This window comes from Rhinoraja longicauda, chromosome 25, assembly GCF_053455715.1.
Source record: "Rhinoraja longicauda isolate Sanriku21f chromosome 25, sRhiLon1.1, whole genome shotgun sequence".
NCBI classification, from domain to species: Eukaryota; Metazoa; Chordata; class Chondrichthyes; order Rajiformes; family Arhynchobatidae; genus Rhinoraja; species Rhinoraja longicauda.
The window spans coordinates 8,692,768-8,716,201 of NC_135977.1; the positions used below are offsets into that span (position 1 = coordinate 8,692,768).

General features: G+C 45.9%; 1 protein-coding gene across 1 annotated transcript in view; it reads right to left on the reverse strand.

Annotated features, from left to right (window-relative positions):
• The window catches only part of hnf1a (HNF1 homeobox a), a 92,624-nt gene that overhangs the window by 10,905 nt on the left and 58,285 nt on the right, over positions 1–23,434 (reverse strand). The window contains exons 8-9 of the mRNA XM_078421450.1: positions 10,862–10,980; positions 1,655–1,787 (exon numbers count right to left, since the gene is read on the reverse strand). Of these exons, the coding sequence (XP_078277576.1) occupies positions 1,655–1,787; positions 10,862–10,980 (252 nt within the window). The remainder of the gene's footprint in view (positions 1–1,654; positions 1,788–10,861; positions 10,981–23,434) is intronic.

Sequence of the window (23,434 nt, forward strand, 5' to 3'; positions counted from 1 at the left end):
ACCGTCAAATATAGTGGCCTTCATAAGTATTTTCACTGAAAAATACCACATTTTTACTGGAAAACACCTGAGATACCTATTACTTCTCATAAGTATTTTCCATTACCTATTTTCCAGTACTGATAAACTGAAGGGTAACCATTAGACTGCTGAACACCAGCAAATATAAAAGAGGCTCCTAAAAACGCCTGAACCAACTTCATATTATTTGTTGATATGATTTCTTATGCACTGCACAGCTTAATTAGGCAGAAAGACACAAAATGCCGGAGTAATTCAGTGGGTCAGGCAGTATCTCTGATAAACCTGGGATTGTTTGGTAAACCAGCATCTGCAGTTCCTTGTTTCAACATCTTAATCAGACAGCAATTACCACACAACCACAGAATGATATTTTAGACCAATGCAAAAAATACTCCTGGTATTTGGTAATCTGAATTAAGAACAGAAAACGCTGAAATACTCGGTGGTCCTGGCATTTGCGACATTACTGAGCTCGGACAAAGAGCCGGGCTTTAAGGAAAGTTTAGTTTAGAAATACAGTGTGGAAACAGGCCCTTTGGCCCACCGAGTCCACAATGACCAGTAATCCCCAAACACTCGCACTATCCTACACAGGAGGGACAATTTACAATTTTTACAGAAGCCAATTAATCTACAAACCTGTACGACTTTGGAGTGTGGGAGGAAACCGAAGCTCCCAGGAAAAAACCCAAGCAGGTCACAGGGAGAACGTACAAACTCCGTACAGACAGCACCAGTAGTCAGGATTGAATCCGGGTCTCTGGCACTGTCAGGCTGCGCCACCGTGCCACCGAGTCTTAAAAGAGCCGAGAAATCCAGCAAGCTTTGAGGAGAAAAATTCAGAGCCACGGGCCAGCCCAGCTAAAGCCATTCTTGTCAACTTTGGATGAGATGCACAAAGGGTTATTGCTGTATATAATAAAGAACTGTTGTCGCCAAGATTGTGGCTCGTACTAGTGGCCTCTGCCCCTGAACCTTCTGGGAAAGTATCCAAGCCACACGCTGTTAATGGTGCTGGTCTGTTGAACGCAGTTTTATCTTGTGTGAAATTTGCAGCTCTGGAAATTTGAAAAGCCCAGCCTGTGCCGTGGAATCAGAGGCCAGTGACGAATGCAAGTTAGCGAGATGGTGGAGACAAAATGCTGGAGTAACTCAGCAGGTCAGGCTGCCTTCAGACTGGAATCACAGAGGGGGAGCAGAGAGAGAGGGTCTCACGGAACTCTCATCAGAGAGAAGGGAACGTCGGGACCCTTCTTTAGACATGGTGTATCATGTAATCATGTTTAGGAAGGAACTGCAGATGCTGGTTCACACCAAAGATTGGCACAAAATGCAGGAGTAACTCAGCGGGTCAGGAAACATTTCTGGAGAAAAGGAAGTAATCATATGTAGTCTTTTTGCTGACTGGATAGCAGGCAACAAAAAAGCTCTTCACTTTACCTCGGTACACCTGACAATAATAAACGAAACTAAACTCTGTAAAACACTGGTGTACAGAATCCACGTAATCCTACACAGCCCGGTCCAGACTGATGGGTGTTACTGTGGAAAGATAATGTTCCACAGCACCAGACGAGTTCATTCATTGGTGCATGATCTTTTACAAATGTACCCAAATATTAGACTCTACCTGTGGTAATCGCAGGATTTGAGGAAACCCGCTGGATGTGTTGAATGGAACCATCTAGGCTCTGAAATGGCAATTGCTGCACGGTTGCATGTATCTGGTTTTCTGGCTGGATTTCCGAATTAAGCGTCAGGACCTGAATTGGAACAAATGGTAACCATTAGCATCCACCTCTAGTTTTATCATAAAGGTATTTATTCACAAAATGCTGGAGTAACTCAGCAGGTCAGGCAGCATCTCGGGAGAGAAGGAATGGGCGACGTTTCGGGTCGAGACCCTTCTTCACACTGATGTCAGGGGGGCGGGACAAAGGAAGGATATAGGTGGAGACAGGAAGATAGAGGGAGATCTGGGAAGGGGAGGGGAAGAGAGGGACAGAGGAACTATCTAAAGTTGGAGAAGTCAATGTTCATACCACTGGGCTGCAAGCTGCCCAGGCGAAATATGAGGTGCTGTTCCTCCAATTTCCGGTGGGCCTCACTATGGCACTGGAGGAGGCCCATGACAGAAAGGTCAGACTGGGAATGGGAGGGGGAGTTGAAGTGCTCGGCCACCGGGAGATCAGATTGGCCAACGCGGACCGAGCGCAGGTGTTAGGAGCATCACCCCACGCTGCCTTGGCAAGGCCAGCAGCATAATCAAGGAAGAGTCGCACCCTGGCCACTCCCTCTTCTCACCTCTCCCATCAGGCAAGAGGTACAGAAGTTTGAATACACACACCTCCAGAATCAGGGACAGTTTCTTCCCAGCTGTTATCAGGCAACTGAACCATCCTACCACAACTAGAGAGCAGCCCTGAACTACTATCAACCTCATTGGAGACCCTCGGATTATCTTTGGTCGGACTTTACTGCCTTTATCTTGCACTAAACGTTATTCATGTTATTCCCTTTATCCTGTATCTTTGCACTGTGGATGGCTCGATGGTAATCATGTAGGTCTTTCCGCTGACTGGTTAGCATACAACAAAAGCTTTTCACTGTACCTCGGTACACATAGAAAATAGGTGCAGGGGGAGGCCACTTAGCCCTTCGAGCCAGCACCGCAGTAAACTGAACAAGTCAGTGACAATAAACAGAAAAACTCAGACTCACTGGCGGCGATTACCCTCTTTAGAATGGGGTAGGTTAATGGAAGAGTCGATGGGCCAAATCATCCCATTAGGTATCCACCTCTGACTTGGGACCCCACTTTCCACCAAACCTGCTATCTCTCAATGAACTTTGGCAGGTTGACCATACGTGGGGACATCACCTGGTCCACCTTTGCATGCAAGTATCTGTCCAAATGTCTTTTAAATGCCGTACAGTACTCTGGCAACTCATTCGATATACCCACCACCGTCTGTGTAGAGTTGCCCCTCAGGTTCTTATTAAATCTTTCCCTCTTACCTTAAACGTATGTCCTCTGGTCTTAGACACACGCACTCTGGGTAAAAGACTCTGCATTCACCCTATCTATTCCCCTCATTATTTAATACACCTCTAAGATCACCCCTCAGCCTCATGCACTCCAAGGCATAAAGTCCTAGCCCGACTAACCCCTCCCTATATTTCAAGTCCTGGCGACATCCTCGTAAATCATCTCCACACTCTTACCAGCTAAATGACATCCTTCCTAGAGCAGGGTGACCAAAGCTGTGCACAATAAATATTCCAAACATAGCCTCACCGATGTCTTGTACAACCGTAGCATAACATCCCCACCATCTATACTCAATATATAGACACAAAATGCTGGAGTAACTCAGCGGGACAGGCAGCATCTCTGGAGAGAAGGAATGGGTGACGTTGTGGGTTGAGATCCTTCTTCAGTCCCTCCACCCCTCCTCTCCCCCTTCCCCTTTCACCCCCCCACTCCATCCCCTTCAACCCCCCTTATCCTCCCTCGTCCCCCCTCCCTCCCTTCCCCCCCCTCCCTCCCTCCCTAGGAGATAGATTTAAACTTTAAAATGTGAATAACTTTAAAAATATAACACCGATTTCAATGAAACTTCTTTCATTAGCACCAAAGGGACGACGGTGAGTAAGGTGGGCCTAAACTTGTCGTGCTATCGTGTACCATTTTGGCTGTAGTTCAGGAACAAACAAACAAATAAACGAGTTTTAGTATATAGATATCTGCATTCAACTCTTTAAGGTCTGTTTAAGATAGGATTTTTGCCTAAGGCCAATAGATTTGTTTAGTCATGCTTAAACCTTTAACAAATATTCATGTCATAATTTGAGGCACCTTCACATGACGACAGTCAGTAAAAACATATAAAGTTCAAGTTTTTTGACTACAGAGTCATTTGGTCAAAAGAATTAGGAGTATATTCTCCACCTACTTTTTATCCTGTTCACCCACCCGCAATGGAAAGGAGCGTTAAAGGGAAAGAATTCAAGGCGGCACGGTGGCGCAGCGGTAGATTTGCTGCCTCACATGCCAGAGACCCGGATTCCATCCTGACTATGGGTGCTATCTATATGGAGTTTGTACGTTCTTCCGGTGACCGCGTGGGTTCTCCGGGTGCTCCGGTTTCCTCCCACACTCCAAAGACATGCAGGTTTGTAGGTTAATTGGCTGCGGTAAGTTGTAAAATTGAGCCTAGTGTGTGTAGGTTAGAGTACGGGGTGCGGACTCGATGGGTCAAAAGACCTGTTTCCATGCTGTATCCCTAAAGTCTAAAGTCTTAATCTTTTCTGCACCCTCTCTGAATCTTTTTAAAACACGATGCCCAGAATTGAACCCAACCTTCCAGTTATGGATGAACTGGCATTTTATGATTCCACATGGCTTTCTTGCAAGTTTCCCTCAGGTCTATATTTATCCATCATACCCACGGGAAGAAGGTACAGGAGTCTGAAAACCGTGCGCGAGTGCCAGATTCAAGAACAGCTTCTTCCCAACAACAATCAGACTTTGAACACTACACAACACCAACCTCAATTATGAACTATGGACTGTCTTTGGTTGCACTGAGGGCTTCGGTTTTTGCATTAGTATTAATTTATTGAATTTTTAAAACTTATTGTATATTAGGTGGCACAGTGGCATAGCTGGTAGAGCTACTGCCTCACAGTGTCAGAGTTTGACCCTGAACTTGAGTGCTGTCTGTGTGGAGTTTGCATGTTCTCCCTGTGACTCTGTGGGTTTCCTCAGGGTGCTCCAGCTTCCTCCCACATCCTAAAGTCATGCGGGTGCGTAGGTTAACTGGCCTCTGTAAATTGCCTCCAGTGTTTGGGGACTGGGGAGTAGATGTAAAAGTGAGACCAGTGTGGATGGGTGATCGATGGGCGGAGTGGACTCAGTGGTCCGAAGAGTCTGTTTCCATGCTGTATCTTTCAATCAATCAATAAATCTTTCATTCAATTCAATCAATTATCTGTGTTTATTGTGCTTATGGGCTTGTTAAGCTTCAGCAATTAATTCATTGTTCAGTTGTCAGAACATATGACAATTAAACGCTCTTGACTCTTGACTTTATAAAGCCTGTAATCCCCTATACATTATTTCTCAACCTGTTCTGCCACTTTGAATGTATTGCGCATGGATATTTATTTATTCCTTTTGTGCATTTCAGACTTGTGTCCTTTTGTGATATTGTCTCTCTTCCTTTCTCCTTTCGAGGTACTTCACTTCATTCTTCCTAGAATATAATTTTGCCTGTCACATGTGCACCCAGCCAATATATATCCTCTTGGACATTAAGTGCTGGTGTAACTCAGCGGGTCAGGCAGCATCTCTGGATGAACACGGATAGGTGACATTTCGGGCTGGCACCCTTCTTCAGAGTTCAAACTTGCGGAGTTACTCCAGAACTTTGTGTCCTTTTGTGTGTTAACCAGCATCTCGAGTTCCTTGAATCTATATCCTCTTGAAGTCCATTATTATCTTCCACATGTTTTGTCAAATGAACATGTTGAAATGGTGCCCTATACAGTCATGACTGTCATTATAGTCAGAGTCGTACAGTGTGGAAACTTGCCCTCTGTTCCTACCAATGGCTTGCACGCCACAGATGACAGACAGTGATTGAGATGATCATTTTGTGACATTTGTGATTCTCCACATTCAGGCAATACCACTTGCTGTTTATTCCCTGTGGTCAAGGAACTGCAGATGCTGGAATCTCGAGCAAAACACAAAGTGCTGGAGGAACACAGTGGGTCAGACAGCATCTGGGAGGGGAGGGAGGGGTTTGGACAGGCGAAGTATCGTGTCGGGAACTTTCTTCACACTCAAGAAGTCAGAAGAAGGATCCCAATCCAAAATGTCATCTGTCCATTCCCTCCAAAGAGGCTGCCTGACCTGCTGAGTCCTTCCAGCACTTTTGTGTTGTACAGAGTCTACACATACTGTCTGTATGAAGTTTGTACGTTCTCCCTGAGACCGCGTGGGTTTCCTTCGGGTGCGCTGGTTTCCTCCCACACTCCAAAGATGTGTAGGTTTGTAGGTTAATTGGCTTCTATAAATTGTCCCTAGTGTGTAGGATAGTGTTAGTGTACGGGGTGATCGCTGGTCAGTGCAAACCCAGTGGGCCAAAGGGCCTGTTTCTGCGCTGTACCTCTTAAAATAAAAAAAACAAATCTAAATCTAAAATCATGATTTTTCCATGTAATACCTTATACCTCCACCTCACCAACCTTGCAAAACATGTTTTATTAATTTTAAAACATGCACTGTGAAAAGGTCTTAGATGTTCTCATATTCCTTTTTAATCGATTTAATACAGTACACTTACCCTTGTTATTTTCATATGTCCGACAACTTTAGCTATTATTTTTCTCCCATTAAGTGTACATTTTTGTGCCGGGCAACCCACAAAATTAGCTTAAACCTTTACTCAAAACAATTGACATTACAAAGTATTTGAAGAAATAAGAATAATGATGTGAAGCTTATTACATTGTCAAGACAGTTTGTACGCAGGAGGAGCTCAATTTTTTTTTAAACATGTCGGCCTGGTGGCAGAGTGGTAGAGTTGCTGTCTTACAGCGCCAGAGACCCGGGTTCCATCCTGACTATGGGTGCTGTCTGTACGACGTTTGTAAATTCTCCCCGTGACATGGCATGTTGGCCTTTATGACAAGAGGAGTTGAGTATAGGAGCAAAGAGGTCCTTCTGCAGTTGTACAGGGCCCTAGTGAGACCGCACCTGGAGGACTGTGTGCAGTTTTGGTCTCCAAATTTGAGGAAGGATATTCTTGCTATTGAGGGTGTGCAGCATAGGTTCACTAGGTTAATTCCTGGAATGGCGGGACTGTCGTATGTTGAGAGACTGGAGTGACTAGGCTTGTATACACTGGAATTTAGAAGGACGAGACATACAGGGACTGGACATACAGGGTTATCTCGCAGAATGTAAGAATGTAAGAGAGGGGATCTTATTGAAACATATAAGATTATTAAGGGATTGGACACATTAGAGGCTGGAAACATGTTCCCAATGTTGGGGGAGTCCAGAGCCAGGGGCCACAGTTTAAGAATAAGGGGTAGGCCATTTAGAACAGAGATGAGGAAAAACTTTTTCAGTCAGAGAGTTGTAAATCTGTGGAATTCTCTGCTTCAGAAGGCAGTGGAGGCCAATTCTCTGGATGCTTTCAAGAGAGAGCTAGATAGAGCTCTTAAAGATAGCGGAGTCAGGGGGTATGGGGAGAAGGCAGGAACGGGGGACTGATTGTGAATGATCAGCCATGATCACATTGAATGGTGGTGCTGGCTCAAAGGGCCGAATGGCCTACTCCTGCACCTATTGTCTATTGTCTATTGTGACCTGTGTGAGTTTTCTCCGGGTGCTCCGATTTCCTCCCACACTCCAAAGACGTAGAGGTTTGTAGGCTAATTGACTTGGTGAAATTGTAAATGGTCCCTCGTGTGTGTAGGATAGTGCTAGTGTGTGGGGATCGCTGGTCGGCGACGACTCGGTGGGCCGAAGGGCCTGTTCACTCGCTGTGTATCTAAAACTAAAAACTAAGTTGAGAATGAGGAAGTTTGGAATAATAAAAGAAGTCAGGTGCAAGTTATTATAGAAATTGTAATGGTTGTAAAATGAGTGGCATGGGATTCCTCTAAAATGGATAATACTGACAGGATCAGCAGGCCATTGGTCATATCCCAGGGATGGGAAGGAAGAAGATTAATCTTTAGAATGGAGAAATCCATCAAGCTAATCAACAGAAACAATATTACACTGACAGAGTGGTAAATCAATGAAAGACACCAGAAGGAAAAGATGGAAGCATTTAATATTGATTCATTCAAAAGCAAATTAGATGAATTTCTTTCATATAATAACATTTGAGGATGAAATATATGAGTAATTTGAGACATGATATGGTCAGCATAACGTGCCTGAGGGGCAAAAGGGATGACTTTGGAACAATGGTTCCAACAACTCGGAACAGTGGGTGGCACGGTGGGGCAGCGGTAGAATCACTGCCTTACAGCCCGGGTTCCACCTTGACTGCCGGTGCTTGTCTGCACGGAGTTTGTACGTTCTCCCCGTGACCTGCGTGGGGTTTTCTCTGACTTCTTCGGTTTCCTCCCACACTTCAAAGGCATACAGGTTTGTCGGTTAATTGGCTTGGTATAAATGTAAAAATTATCCTTGGTGTGTGTAGGATAGTGTTAATGTGCGGGATCGCTGGGCGGCGCGGACCTGGTGGGACGAAGGGCCTGTTTCTGCACTGTATCTCCAAACTAAACTAAACTCCTATCCCTGTGATTTTCGTCGCATCATTTATGGGCTGCGTTACAATAATTGATTGAGACGGATTACTATAATTGGCCACCAAGTCCAACATCATTGTATCAAGTGACTACCAAGAGTGTGAAGATGAATTAGATTTTCATTAGGCAGTATTTTATCCAAGAGACTCGGTGAATATAGTATTCTAAAAGCTTAAATAACTTGGGGACTCTTTTCTTTTCCATTTGTGAGGTGAGGAACTGAGGATGTCGTGGTGGCAATCCCTTTGGAGGGCAGGGAGGGACCTGGCCAACGGGTGTGTGATGCTCTTGGTGTTGATGTACGTGGCACAAGTGTGGCACATCGTCATCAGTTCATAGATTCCAGGAGCAGAATTAGGCCATTCGGCCCAACTGGTCTTCTCCGCCATTCAATCCAAAACACCATTCAATTCAAGACCCATTTCCAAACTGCCATTCCTGTCAAAAGTCCTTGAAAAGGCAATTCTAAACCAATTAGTGCCCTACCTACACCAAAACACCGTCCTGGAAAGTTTCCAGTCAGGTTTCAGAGCCCACCACAGCACAGAGTCTGCCTTGTTGAAGGTACACAACGACCTGTTTCTCGCCATCGACACCGGCGACTGTGCAATCCTGCTCCTTCTCGACCTCAGCGCAGCGTTCGATACCGTGGACCACACCATCCTTATTGACCGTCTCCGGTACGCGGTTGGCATTGATGGCACTGCCCTGAGCTGGTTCGTTTCCTACCTCAAAGATAGGAGTTTCGCCATCAACATAGGCAGTTATTCCTCTTCTCCAGCTAGCCTCTCCTGCGGAGTTCCACAAGGCTCCATCCTAGGCCCCATTCTCTTCTCTCTATACATGCTCTCCCTTGACCAAAGCATTTCTTTCCACTGCTATGCCGATGACACTCAGCTTTACCTCCCCCTGAAACCCAACAACCAGTCAAATTTAAACAGCCTCTTACACTGCTTTGAGGACATAAAATGTTGGATGGCACAGAACTTCCTCCAATTAAACGAGAGCAAGTCTGAGGTCATCCTATTCGCCCCCCCCCCCCCCGACTCCATCAAATCGATAACAGGCAGTCTTGGAAGCCTATCCTGCCTAGTCAAACCGCATGTCAAAAACCTCGGCGTGATATTTGACTCTGCATTAAAGTTATGACAAGCAAGTCAACGCTGTGGTAAAAGCCAGCTTCTTCCAACTTCGTACCATAGCTAAAATCAAACCTTTCCTCCAATTCGACGACACTGAAAAAATCATCCACACTTTCATTTCCTCCCGCCTAGACTACTGCAACTCCCTATATACTGGGATCAGCCTATCATCCCTGTCCCACCTGCAACTGGTCCAAAACGCCGCAGCGAGACTCCTGACGGGTACCCGTAAAAGGGACCACATCACGCCGATTCTGGCCTCTCTCCACTGGCTCCCTGTACGGTACAGAATCAACATCAAGCTCCTCCTATTCACATATAAAGCCCTAAATGGACATTCCCCCCCCCTACATCAAAAATCTTCTAAACCACCTCTCTAACTCCAGGTCCCTCAGGTCAGCCGACTTGGGGCTACTCACTATCCCACGGTCTAGGCTTAAGCTCAGGGGTGACCGCGCTTTTGCGGTTGCAGCTCCTAGACTGTGGAACAGCATCCCTCTCCCCATCAGAACTGCCCCCTCCATCGACTCCTTTAAGTCCAAGCTCAAAACCTATTTCTACTCCCTAGCGTTTGAGGCCCATTGAGGAGGCGCTGTGAACTGTTTTGTATGTGCTGTTATGTATGTGTGCTACTGTATGTTTCATTTTTTCCTTAGTACCTAATCAGATGTACAGCACTTTGGTCAACGTGGGTTGTTTTTAAATGTGCTATACAAATAAAATTGACTTGACTTGACTTGACAATCATGGCTGATCTATCTTTTCCTCTCAACCCCATTCTCCTGTCTTCTCCTCATAAGCCCTGACACCCTCACTAATCAAGAATCTATCTATCTCCGCCTTGAAAATATCCATTGACTTGGCCTCCACTGTGGCAATACAGTGGCATTCCCTGTACCGAGGTACATGTGACAATAAAGTGCATGGAATCATTCCAGCATCTTCTGATGAAGGATGTTGGGCTGAAACACTAACTCTGTTTTTCTTGCAGAATGTTTCCAGCATCTGCTTTTATTTGAGATCTCCGTCATCGGCAGTTTTGGGATTTTCGTTTTAGACATGCAGCATGGAAACATGCCGTTCGGTCTAACAAGCCCATGCCGACCATGGATAATCTGTTCACAGCTCTGCGGGATATCCCATTTAACCCCCCCCCCCCCCCCCGCCCAATTGGGAAGAAACTGCAGCACTTGGAGGAAATACAAGCGGTCACAGGGAGAACGTGCAAACTCCACACAGACAGGACCCGAGGTCAGGATTGAACCCGGGTACTGGCGCTGTGAGGCAGCAGCTCTACCAGCTGTGCCACTATAGCAACGTGAGCTGGCGGAAGGGTGCATTGAGCCGCTGGTTACCTGCTTTGCCATGGGAAGACTGGTCAGGCTGCTGAAATTGCTGGCGTCCGTGAAGACCATGGTTTGTGGGAAGAGGCTGGTATGGTACTGCGACAGTTCTGGCTTGTGGCTGTAAACAGCTGCATAAAGAAAAAGAATGTTTTTAGCCAGTCCCGTGCCAAATGTGCTCAGCAGGTGAGTTTTTCCTTACCTGTATGATCTACCAGGTGTTCCACAAATGTTGCCAATTCTCCAGAATAGCCCTGGCCATCTCCAGACATTACTTCAGGAGAAAGGGCCTCACAAGTATCTGCTTGCGTTCATTTTCTTCAAACACTCTTTTTGTTGATTATTAAAATATCTAATAAAGATAATACAAGTTCCAGTTCTTTGGGGCGGCATGGTGGCGCAGCGGTAGAGTTGCTGCCTTACAGCGCCAGAGACCCGGGTTTAATCCTGACTGCGGGTGCTGGTCTGTACTGAGTTTATACCTTCTCCCCATGACCTTGTTCGTTTTCTCCAGACTCCTCCCACACTCCAAAGACGTACACAGATTTTGTAGGCTAATTGGCTTTGCTAACAATTGTAAATTATCCTTAGCATGCAGGATAGTACTAGTGTGCGGGGATCGCTGGTCAGTGCGGACATGGTGGGCCGAAGGGCCTGTTTCCGTGCTGTATCTTTTATCTGAACTAAAATAAACTTGTCTGTCGCTCGAATATGCCAGCCCACTCCGTTCCTAGTTGGACCTCTCTGTCTTTGCTCCCTGACACTATGCCACGAAGCTCAACTGAAGGATCAGCACTTCATTTTCCAACTCGGGACATTTTTGTGCTCATGATTCAACCATTGCATTCAAACATTTCAGATAACCAGCCTTTCCGGTTTGTGCCACAACAATTTTCAGCGAACCAGCCTTTCCAGTTTGTGTCAGAACAATTTCAGATGGCCAGCCTTTCCAGTTTGTGCGCATTTCTGAATGAAAAGTCAATTCTGTGCATTATTATCTAAAATTTTAAAAATCTGCAGATGCTGGAATTCTGAAATAAAACAGAAAACACTGGGAGTGTTGTGTGTCAGGCAGCATCTGAGAAACAGAATCCATAGTTCTGGTCAAAGACCTTTCATCAGACCTAGAAAGAAGGGAATTTGATCTAAAACATTAACTCTGCTTCCTGCTCTTTACACCCCAACACATTGTTTGTTTCCAATCTTGTCTGACTACCGATTTGTCCAAATATTTCCTTATCAAAACCCCCCCTCACTTGTGTTCACCCTATTACCGTCTACGCTTTGTCCTGCCCTCCTCTCCTCTGGCTTTGCTCCGTCCCTCCCCTGTACAGTCCCCTAACATGCAGCAAAACATTTTAAACTCTACCTTGGTACAAATGACAATAATAAACAACTAAACTAACCACCTCTCACTTGCTAGACTTTGTTCCCATTCCCACTCTCTTCCAGTTTTCTCCCCCTCCCTCCATCCCCCCTCCTCCCCGCTGCAATCAGTCTGAAGAAGGGTCCCGACCCAAAATGTCGCCTGTCCATATTCTCCAGAGATGCTGCCTGAACCGCTGAGCACCCGGATGAATCCCACAAGTAGAATGTGCAAACTCCACACAGACAGTACCTGAGGTCAGGATGGAACCCGGGTCTCTGGTGCTGTGAGGCAGCAGCTCTACCCGCTGCACTGCTGCATCGCCCCACAGTGTTCTGATGAGGAGACAGTCCAATGCTCGATATCAGAGATTAGGGCGGCACAGTGGTAAAGTTGTTGCCTCACAGCGCCAGAGACCCGTGTTCGATCCTGACTACGGGTGCTGTCTGTATCGAGTTTGTACCTTCTCCCCGTGACCCCGTGGGTTTTCCCCCGGTGCTCCGGTTTCCTCCCACACTCCAAAGACGTGCAGGTTTGTAGGTTAAACCTACAGGTTAATTGGCTTTGATAAAAATTGTAAAATTGTCCCTGGTATGTAAGATAGTGTCAGTGTACAGGGATTGCTGGTCGGCGTAGACTCAGTGGGCCGTCGCCGAAGGGCCTGTTTCTGCAGAGTATCTCTAAGGTCACAAGTCTAAAGTAACGAGACAATTTAAATCAACACATGGTGCCTCTTCCTGTGGGCAGTGGGTGGATTTCGACGACTTTGGAACCTGTTTCCTGTGGGCTTCCTCTGCTCTCTGAACTCTTATATTGAATGAATAATGAACTGTTAATCTGTCCCATTTAGATGAGCAATGAATTGATTAGCAGTAAGAAGCGGGGGAATGTGGCCCATTAATCTGCTGGTAAAGTGCGGTGTATGTGCACGGCCTACAAATCATAGGTTCAGGGAGAAAACCACTACCTACAGGATTAGCCGGATTATTACAAAAAAACGATGTGGTGAACAGGACTAAGCATTAAAGGGAAAACCTTCAAAGCAATATTTAATCCAACAGTTGCAGATCATAGCAACTGTTCCCATTTAATGGGGCTGCATTTTAGTTTAGTTTAGTTTAGTTTACAGATACAGCCCACCGAGTCTGCACCGACCAGCCATCCCGCAAACACATTAACACTACCCTACACACACTTGGGGCATTTTTACATTTTACATTTATACCAAGCCAATCAACCTACAAACCTGTACGTCTGGGAGTGTGGGCGGAAACCGGAGATCTCGGAGAAAACCCACGCAGGTCACGGGGAGAATGCAGAAGCTCCATACAGACAGCACCCGTGGTCAAGATCGAACCCGGGTCTCTGGTGCTGTAATGGCAGTAAAGTAGCAACTCTACCGCTGCGCCACCATGTTTAGAGATACGGCATGGAATGTAATATAATGTTCAGGTTTGTGATGCTGGGGCTTTATCAGGCACTGGTCTGACCACATTTGGAGCATTGTGAGCAGTTTTGGGCCCCATATCTGAGGAAGGATGTGTTGGCGTTGGAGAGGGTCCAGAGGAGGTTGACGAGAATGATCCCAGGAATGATTGGGTTAACTGATGATGAGCGCTTGATGACACTGGGCCTGAAATCGCAGGAGTTACGAAGGATGAAGAGAGACCTCATTGAAACTTACTGAATTGTGAAAGGCCTGGATAGAATGGATGCGGAGAAGAAGATTCCACTTGTGAGAGAGTATAGGACCCGAGGCCACAGTCTCAGAATAAAAGGACGTACCTTTAGAAAGATGAGGAGGAATTTCTTTAGTCAGAGGGTGGTGAATCTGTGGAATTCATTGCCACAGAAGGCTGTCATTGACAGATGCTTGATTAATAAAGGTGTCAGGGGTTATGGGGAGAAGGCAGGAGAATGGGGTTGTGAGAGAAAGATAGATCAGCCATGATTGAATGGCGGAGTAGACTTGATGGGCAGAATGTCCTAATTCGCCTCCTATAACATATGAACATGAATTTATGACACAGGCCCTTCTGTCCACCGAGATAACGGCAACCTTCGATCACCCCTACACTAGTTCTATGTTAACCCACTTTTGCATCCTACGCACAGAAGCCAATTAACCTGCAAACTCGCCCTCCAGTTCTTGATTCCCTAATCTGCAAAAAAGACTGCATTCGCCCTATCGATTCCCCTCATGATTTTATACATCTCTATAAGATCACCCCTCAACCTCCTGCGCTCCAAGGAATAAACCCCTAGCCTGCCCAACCTCTCCCTGCAGCTCAGGCCCTCGAGTCCTCGCAACATCCTCTGATCTTTCGCCTGTGAGAACACAATTTATCAGATGATGACTATTATTTTCCTCTTTGCAATGTTTATCAAAGTTTCTTGTTCAGGTCCGCAGATTAAATGTGACCCCCTACTCCCCTTCCCCCTGCTGGATCCACTTTCCCATTGATTTTTTTATTTGTCTGACTATACAGAATATATCAGTTGAAAAACAACAATTTATCTTTCACTTTGAAGGCCTTTGTCAAGGCTGTGCACTGCCTCACGAAAAGTGTGTGTTTAATTTGTTCAAGCTAGTCTGTCAGTGGGTCAGTTTAGTTTATTGTCACGTGCACCGAGGTACAGTGAAAAGCCTTTGTTGCGTGCTAACCAGTCAGTGGAAAGACAATACAGGATTACAATCGGACCATTTACAGCGTACATATAGATGATAAGGGAATAACGTTTAGTGCAAGGTAAAGCCAGCAATGTCTGATCAAGGATACCATCAAAGAGGTAGATAGTAGTTCAGCACTGGTCAAAGGCGGCCACAGTCACAGACAGCTGCTAACGTGACGCCGGTCTGTTCATCAGGAATAATGAGGCAGCACAACAGCACTGAGCCAGACCGGTTAAACCATTCCCCTGCCCAGTGACAGCACCAACACAAAGATCACTATGAGCCCACTGTCAGAGGCTATAGGATGTTCCCCTTCAGTTTCAGTTCAGTTTAGTTTATTGTGACGTGTACCGAGGTACAGTGAAAAGCTTATCTTGAGTGCTAACCATTAGTCAGGGTGTCAGGGGTAATGGGGAGAATGGGGTTAGGAGGGACAGATAGATCAGCCATGATTGAATGGCAGAGTGGACTTGATGGGCCGAATGACTTAATTCTGCTCCTACAACTTATGATCTTGTGAACATTTGTGTTTTTTTGTGTTTGTGTTGATTGTGTTTGTACTTGTGGGAAGCCGCAGCTATGTTTTGTGGTTGAATTTAGTACAGCCCACAGCGGGGGCAGCACGGTGGCGAGGAGTGTGGGAGGAAACTGGGGCACCTGGAGTAAACCCACAAGGTCACAGGGAGAACATGCAAACTCCGGACACACAGTACCTGAGATCAGGTTCCAATCCTGGCCTCTGGCTGGATGAGGCAGCAACTCTACCACAGCGCCGCTGTGCCGGCCCACATTGGTGGGGACTCGGGAGGTTGAAGGGCCTGTTTGCGTGGTATATCTTGCTGTGATTCTATGACAATTGCATGCCACTTAAAACAAAACACCATGTAGCTTCAACTCATGGCCCTTGCAATATAAATAATGCTCGGGATTGGGGAAGTAACTGTGGCAACTCCCAAAGATTCCTTCCTCTTTAGCAGGACACGGGCATAATGCCAGCTGGGAATGGGCAGGAAATTCACATTTGGCTGCTCTTTTACGACCGGGCTTGTGATGCTTGTTTATATCAAGTTGTCAACAATTAATAATCCTTTGCCACGAATGTTCATAAGTTCTAGGAGCAGAATTAGACCATTCGGCCCATCAAGTCCACTCTGCCGTTCAGTCGTAGCTGATCTATCTTTCCTCTCAACCCCATTCTCCTGCCTTGAACCCATAACCCCTGACACCCTCACTAATGAATCAGCATTTCTATGAAACGCAGTAGCCTCTGTGTGTGCACTCAGTTTGGAAGAGGTTATCCGAATTTGGGAACAGGGTGTTGGGAACGTGGTGTGCAGATCCAGGGAGAGCGCCAATCTGGGGAGGGATGGACACAAAATGCTGGAGTAACTCAGCAGGACAGGCAGCATCTCTGGATAGAAGGAATGGGTGATGTTTCAGTCGAGACCTTTCTTCAGACTGAGAGTCAGGGGAGAGGGAGGTACAGAGACAAGGAAGTGTAAGATGTAAAAACGAGACAAAGGGGATGAAGTTCAAGGAAAATGTAGAATAGATCATTGGAGAAGGTAACAACAAAGCAAATAGATCACAGAGGCATGGAGCAGATCCATGGAGCAAGGATTCAGGAGCACGAAAGAGGAGCTGCTGGGGGAATTCAGCAGGTCAGGCGGCATCTGTGGGGGATGATTGATGGTTGATGTTTCGAGCTAAGACCCTGCACGGGGATTAAAAACTATGGAGCACAGAGTTGGAGGAGCGAGGGGAGGGAAGAATCGTGGACCAGGATGGGTGGCAGCCATGAAACCGTGACATTTGTGACCTGTTTTAAAAGTTTAGTTTAGTTTATTGTCACATGTACTGAAGTACAGTGAAAAGCGTGCTAACCAGCCAGCAGAAAGACAATGCACGATTACAACCGAGCTGTCTACGGTAGATACATGATAAAGGGAATAACATTTAGTGCAAGATAAAATCTAGTAAAGTCCAATTTAAGATAGTTTGAGGGTCTTCAATGAGGTAGATAGTAGCTCAGCACTGCTCTCTGGTTGTTGGTAGGACGGTTCAGTTGCCTGATAACAGCTGGGATGAAACTGTCCCTGAATCTGGAGGTGTTCTGGAGAAGGTGTTCTGATATGATAATTACAAAGTATGAGTTACGAGATACAGCATGGAAACAGGCCCTTTGGTCCACCGAGTCCATGCTGACAATTGGTCACCCAATCACACTAGTTCTATGTTATCCCACTTTCACATCCGCTCCCATGGCACTCGGGGCACTTAAACAGAAGCCTGTTAGCCTACAAACCCGCACGTTCTTGGGATGCGGGAGGAAACCGAAGAACAATGTGGAAGCCCCGTGCAGTCACAGGAAGAACGTACAAACTCCACACAGACACTAGCCTAGGTCAGGATGGAAGCCGGCTCTCTAGTGCTGTGAGGCAGCAGCTCTATCAGCTGCTACATTGTGCCGCCCTGCATTATAGACAATAGACAATAGGTGCAGGAGGAGGCCATTCGGCCCTTCGAGCCAGCACCACCATTCAATGTGATCATGGCTGATCATTCTCAATCAGTACCCCGTTCCTGCCTTCTCCCCATACCCCCTGATTCCGCTATCCTTAAGAGCTCTATCTAGCTCTCTCTTGAATGCATTCAGAGAATTGGCCTCTACTGTCTTCTGAGGCAGAGAATTCCACAGATTTACAACTCTCTGACTGAAAAAGTTTTTCCTCATCTCTGTTCTAAATGACCTACCCCTTATTCTTAAACTGTGGCCCCTGGTTCTGGACTCCCCCAACATTGGGAACATGTTTCCTGCCTCTAACGTGTCCAACCCTCTAATAATCTTATATGTTTCGATAAGATCCCCTCTCTCACATTCTTACATTCTGCGAGATAACCCTGTATGTCCAGTCCCTCAGTGCTGTATAAATTTGATATAATGTTCTTAAAAGGAATTGCAAATGTAGGGTTATACCAAAGATAGACACAAAGTGCTGGTGTATCTCAGCGGGCCAGGCAGTATTTCTGGAGAAAATGGATTGGTGACGCTTGAAGAAAGGTCCCAACCCGAAACATCACCTATCCATGTTCTCCAGAGTTGCTGTCTGACCCACTGAGTTACTCCAGCGCTCTGTGAAACGTCATCTATCCATGTTCTCCAGAGTTGCTGTCTGACCCGCTGAGTTACTCCAGCACTCTGTGAAACGTCACCTATCCATGTTCTCCATAGTTGCTGTCTGACCCGCTGAGTTACTCCAGCACTCTGTGAAACGTCACCTATCCATGTTCTCCAGAGTTGCAGTCTGACCCGCTGAGTTACTCCAGCACTTTGTCCAAATCTGAATCTGCGTTGGCTCACCAAATCTTACAATATTTCTTTCAGAAAACTTTGAATTTGTCACTGAGCCATGAACTATCTGAAGTTACTTTGCTTGGCTATTGGTTGTTGCAATAGACTGTTAAACATTAATAATAGTGCATTTGGTATAATTAACAGTGTACTGTCAGATGGGCTCCTTGGGGTCAATGCACCACATAAACATTTGCCTGATGTAGTGGCTCCTCTTCTACCTTTCCTAGGGACTGTAAACTAACTGTAAATTACTTATTTCCAATCCATCTGGCGTGCTTAAACTATTTGTGCTTTTCCTATTAGTATTTTCGTGGAAGATTTAATTTTCGAAATAATTTAATCAGAGTGTAAATGGAGGGATATGTATATATTGCTCATTTGATGGAATCGGTGATCATTCCTCAGTAGTAAGACATGGTAAACAACTTCCTATTCGCAAGCAACACAATCCATTCTCTATTAAATCACCAAGTGCTGGAGTAACTCAGCGGGTCAGGCAGCATCTGTGGAAGGAAAAGCTAGGAGACATTGCCTGTCGGCAAACCGAGTCCACGCCAACCAACGATCACCCATACACTAGTTCTATGTTATCCCAGTTTCGCATCCTACACACTAGGGGGAATTTAAAGAAGCCAATTGACCTACAAACCTGCACGTCTTTGGAATGTGGGAGGAAACCGGAGCACCCGGAGGAAACCTACGCGGTGACAGGAAGAACTTACAAACTCCACATGGTAATACTCGAGATTAGGATTTCACCCAGGTCGCTGGCGCTGTGAGACAACAGCTCGACCGCTTCGCCACTGTGCCACCCTTTAAATCTTTTAAATCGTTTGGCCTGGTCCTGAAGGCTGGATTTGAGAGCTGCTGGCTGCTCATCATTCGCGAGCTAGAAATCCCTTCAGATTAAGTCAAACACACTGAACAGGTGAGGTCAGAACACATTGCCTTGTGATTTCAATGAAAATGTCAATGGGCGACACAGTGGCGATGTGGTAGAGTTGCTGCCTTACAGCGCCAGAGACCCGGGTTCCATCCTGACTACAGGTGCTGTCTGTACAGTGTTTGTACGTTCACCCGGTGACCGCGTGGGTTTTCTCCGGGTGCTCCGGTTTCCTCCCACATTCCAAAGATGTGCAGGATTGTAGGTTAATTGGCTTCTGTTTAAAAAAATAATAATTGTCCCTTCGTGTGTGGGATATTGCTAGTGTACTGGTCGGCGCGGACTCGGTGGGCCGAAGGGCCTGTTTCTGCGCTGTGTCTAACATCTAAAGAAACCATCTGCCACACAGCTAAATCCAATGCCATCACAAGGGAACAACAACTGTACATGGGGAGTCTTTAAGTAAAATAGTGATGAAATCAACGGCAATTGGAGTGGACCAAATAATTAAATAAAATTTCAAAAATAAATCTGCTGTAACCCAAATCTGCTGCCACAGCTGTTTCTACATCTCCTTGGATTGATTGTTGTAATCATTGAGATGCTGCAGTGAACGTCTGGGCTGACTCAAGGTTAAAAGGACAGCTATAAACAAGCTAAAAAGGATTTAATCCAAACAGCTTGTTGCTACAATTCCGTACAGGCCGATTGTTTAATATCACCAACTGGGGTCCTGATCTAAATAAATGAGATTTCTATCAAATAATGACTGTCTTATTGGAAGATTTAACGTTTACAAGAAGGCCATGTATCATTGGCGAGCGTGGCTGAGATGAACACAGATGATTTAGACTCAGTCTGAAGGACCTGCTGTTTTGATTTAAGAAGAACATTGAGCAGCAATAAATCTAGATCTGGATGGTTTTTATGGTTAAAGGTAAGCACTATGTCAGTTTCCAAGTTAAACTGATTTCATTTTAGGTTCAGGTCATAAAATGTAACAGGTGCCCACACTAGGGAGAGATTTTTATCCACACTGACCTCCCTTCCTCAAAGTCCCCTCAAATTGCCAACTCGAAGATGCAGTGGAGTCATAGGGTGTGGAAACAGGCTCCACGTGAGTATCTACGTGAGTACGATCTAGCATAAGTACAACAGGTAGTGCAAAAAGAAAAATACATAAATGCAGAATATTGTGTTACAGCCTAGTGCAGAAAGTGCGGGTTAAAATAAATTCAAAGGGGTAGGTTGGGAGATTGAGACTACTCCCTTAACTTATGGGAGATCCATTTAGTAGACTGATAACATCGGGGAAGAGGCTGTTCCTGAACCTGGTGATATATTTTTAATATTTTTTTTAGATTTTAGAGATACAGCGCGGAAACAGGTCCTTCGGCCCACCGAGTCCGCGCCGCCCAGCGATCCCCGCACATTAACACTATCCTACACACACTAGGGACAATATTTACATTTACCCAGTCAATGAATCTACATACCTGTATGTCTTTGGAGTGCTTTCATACAATTGTATCTTCTGCACAGTAGGAGTGGGGAGAAGGGAGAATGACCAGGCTGTAGATGGTCCTTGATAATGCTTGACCGAGGCAATATGAAGTGCAGATGGAGTCAATGGTTGGAAAGGCTTGTTTGTGTGATGAACAGGGCTACATCCTGACCTCCCAGCTACCTCTTTGGAGACCTTTGAACTATCTTTAATACTCTAATATCTTTATCTTTAATCGAACTTTATCAGACTTGCACATTATCTTGCTCCAAATGTTGTATCCCTTATCCTTTATCCGTGAACGGCTTGAATATAATCATGTATCGTCTTTTACTTTTGTTTAGTTCAATTTAGACATAGCAGGGAAACAGGTCTTTCGGCCCACCTAGTCCAGACCAAACGGCAATCCCTGTATACGAGCACAATCCTACACACCAAAGCCAAATTAACCTACAAACCTCAACGTCTTTGGAGTGTGGGTGGAAACCTGAGCACTCGGAGAAAATCCACCCGGTCACGGAGAGAATGCATAAAGTCTGTGCAGACAGCAGACAGATCCAGTAGTCAGGATTGAACCTGGGTTTCTGGCCCTGTAAGGTGACAACTCTACCACTGTGCTACCGTGCCATTTTCTTTGAATGGGTACCACACAAAGCAAAGCTTTTCACTACACCTCGGCACACGTGACAATAATAAACCAAACTAAATTAAACTAAACTATGCTCTCGATAATTTGATTTTTCCATCCTGAGAAAAAGATTCTGACTGTCTACCCTATCTAAGCCATTCATAATTTCACATAGAGTGAATCCTCATTTTGATGGACCGCTTTATAATGGATTCCAGTTACAGCAGATGGACCCGCCGCCATCACCCCAAACTCACAAGGTGCACCAGCGAGCCCTGCTTCATCCACCACACAATCTGGTTGATGCGGCTGTGTTGTTACGGCTCACGTTATAGCCCCTGGGGACGGTGTTTTCTGCAGGCCACTGCCACTGACAGGCCTCGCTCAGTCTCCTTCTCCCGTCACTTTGTCCACTCGTCCTCTCCCTCCTCACCTGAGGGAGAAGGAGGAAGGGGCGGCGGTGGAGTGGGAAATGGCGACAGCAATGGGTGAGAGGAGAGGGAGCACCGCAGTGACCGAGCGCGTCCTGTCGGCTGCCACAACAGCCACGCCAACCGGTGAAGTTGGGTCGAGACACGCCCTTCTGCCTACCGAATCCACGCCGACCAGCGATCCCCACACACCTACATTATCCTACACACACTAGGACAATTTACAATTTTACCAAAGCCAATTAACCTACAAACCAGTACGTATTTGGAGCGTGGGAGGAAACCGGAGCACCCGAAGAAAACCCACACAGGTTATGGGGAGAATGTGCAAACTCAGTACAGACAGCACCTGTAGTCAGGGTCGAACCCGGGTCTCTGGCGCTGTAAGGTAGCAACTCTGCCGCTGTGCCACTGTGCTGCCCCTTGAAAGAAGAATCTAGTCCTCTGGTAGAGTAGCACCAAATATGTGCCTTTAATGCTCCAAGTGATGCTATTAAGTTTTCATGCACTTGCAATGTTTACTAATGTTGGGAATACTGAGCACTTTAAAACAAAAGCCCACGAGGCTGCCTTTAATTGACAATTTCTGTCGAGTTTGCAGTCATTCATCAGGTCTAATGACCCCATTAGCTGCTTGAGAAGATCTTTACTGCAGGTACCTTACTACAGAGAAAAATTACTTCGGGGTAGCTGTTGGTGATTCGAGGATATCAAAGGAAAGCAATGCTCTGAATGTGGGAAGGGAGGAATTGTTCATGAGTTCACGAGTTCTAGGAGCAGAATTATGTCATTCAGCCCATCATGTCTACTTCGTCATTCAATCATGGCTGATCTATCTTTCCCTCTCAACCCCATTCTCCTGCCTTCTCCCCATAACCTCTGACACCCGTACTAATCAAGAATATGTGAATCTGTGCCTTAAAAACACCCAGTAGATTATTCTCCACAGCCGTCAGAGGCAATGAATTCCATAGATTCACCACCCTCTGACTAAAGAAATTCCTTTTCATCTCCTTTGTAAAGGTACGTCCTTTTATTCTGAGGCTATGGCCTCTGGTTCTATACTCCCTCATTTAGTGGAAACATCCTCTCCACATCCACTCTATCCAGGTCTTTCACTATTCGGTAAGTTTCAATGAGATCTCGCGTCATAATAGACAATAGACAATAGACAATAGGTGCAGGAGTAGGCCATTCAGCCCTTCGAGCCAGCACCGCCATTCAATGCGATCATGGCTCATCACTCTCAATCAGTACCCCGTTCCTGCCTTCTCCCCATACCCCCTCACTCCGCTATCCTTAAGAGCTCTATCCAGCTCTCTCTTGAAAGCATCCAACGAACTGGCCTCCACTGTCTTCTGAGGCAGAGAATTCCACACCTTCACCACTCTCTGACTGAAAAAGTTCTTCCTCATCTCCGTTCTAAATGGCCTACCCCTTATTCTTAAACTGTGGCTCCTTGTTCTGGACTCCCCCAACATTGGGAACATGTTTCCTGCCTCTAATGTGTCCAATCCCCTAATTATCTTATATGTTTCAATAAGATCCCCCCTCATCCTTCTAAATTCCAGTGTATACAAGCCCAATCGCTCCAGCCTTTCAACATACGACAGTCCCGCCATTCCGGGAATTAACCTAGTGAACCTACGCTGCACGCCCTCCATAGCAAGAATATCCTTCCTCAAATTTGGAGACCAAAACTGCACACAGTACTCCAGGTGCGGTCTCACCAGGGCCCGGTACA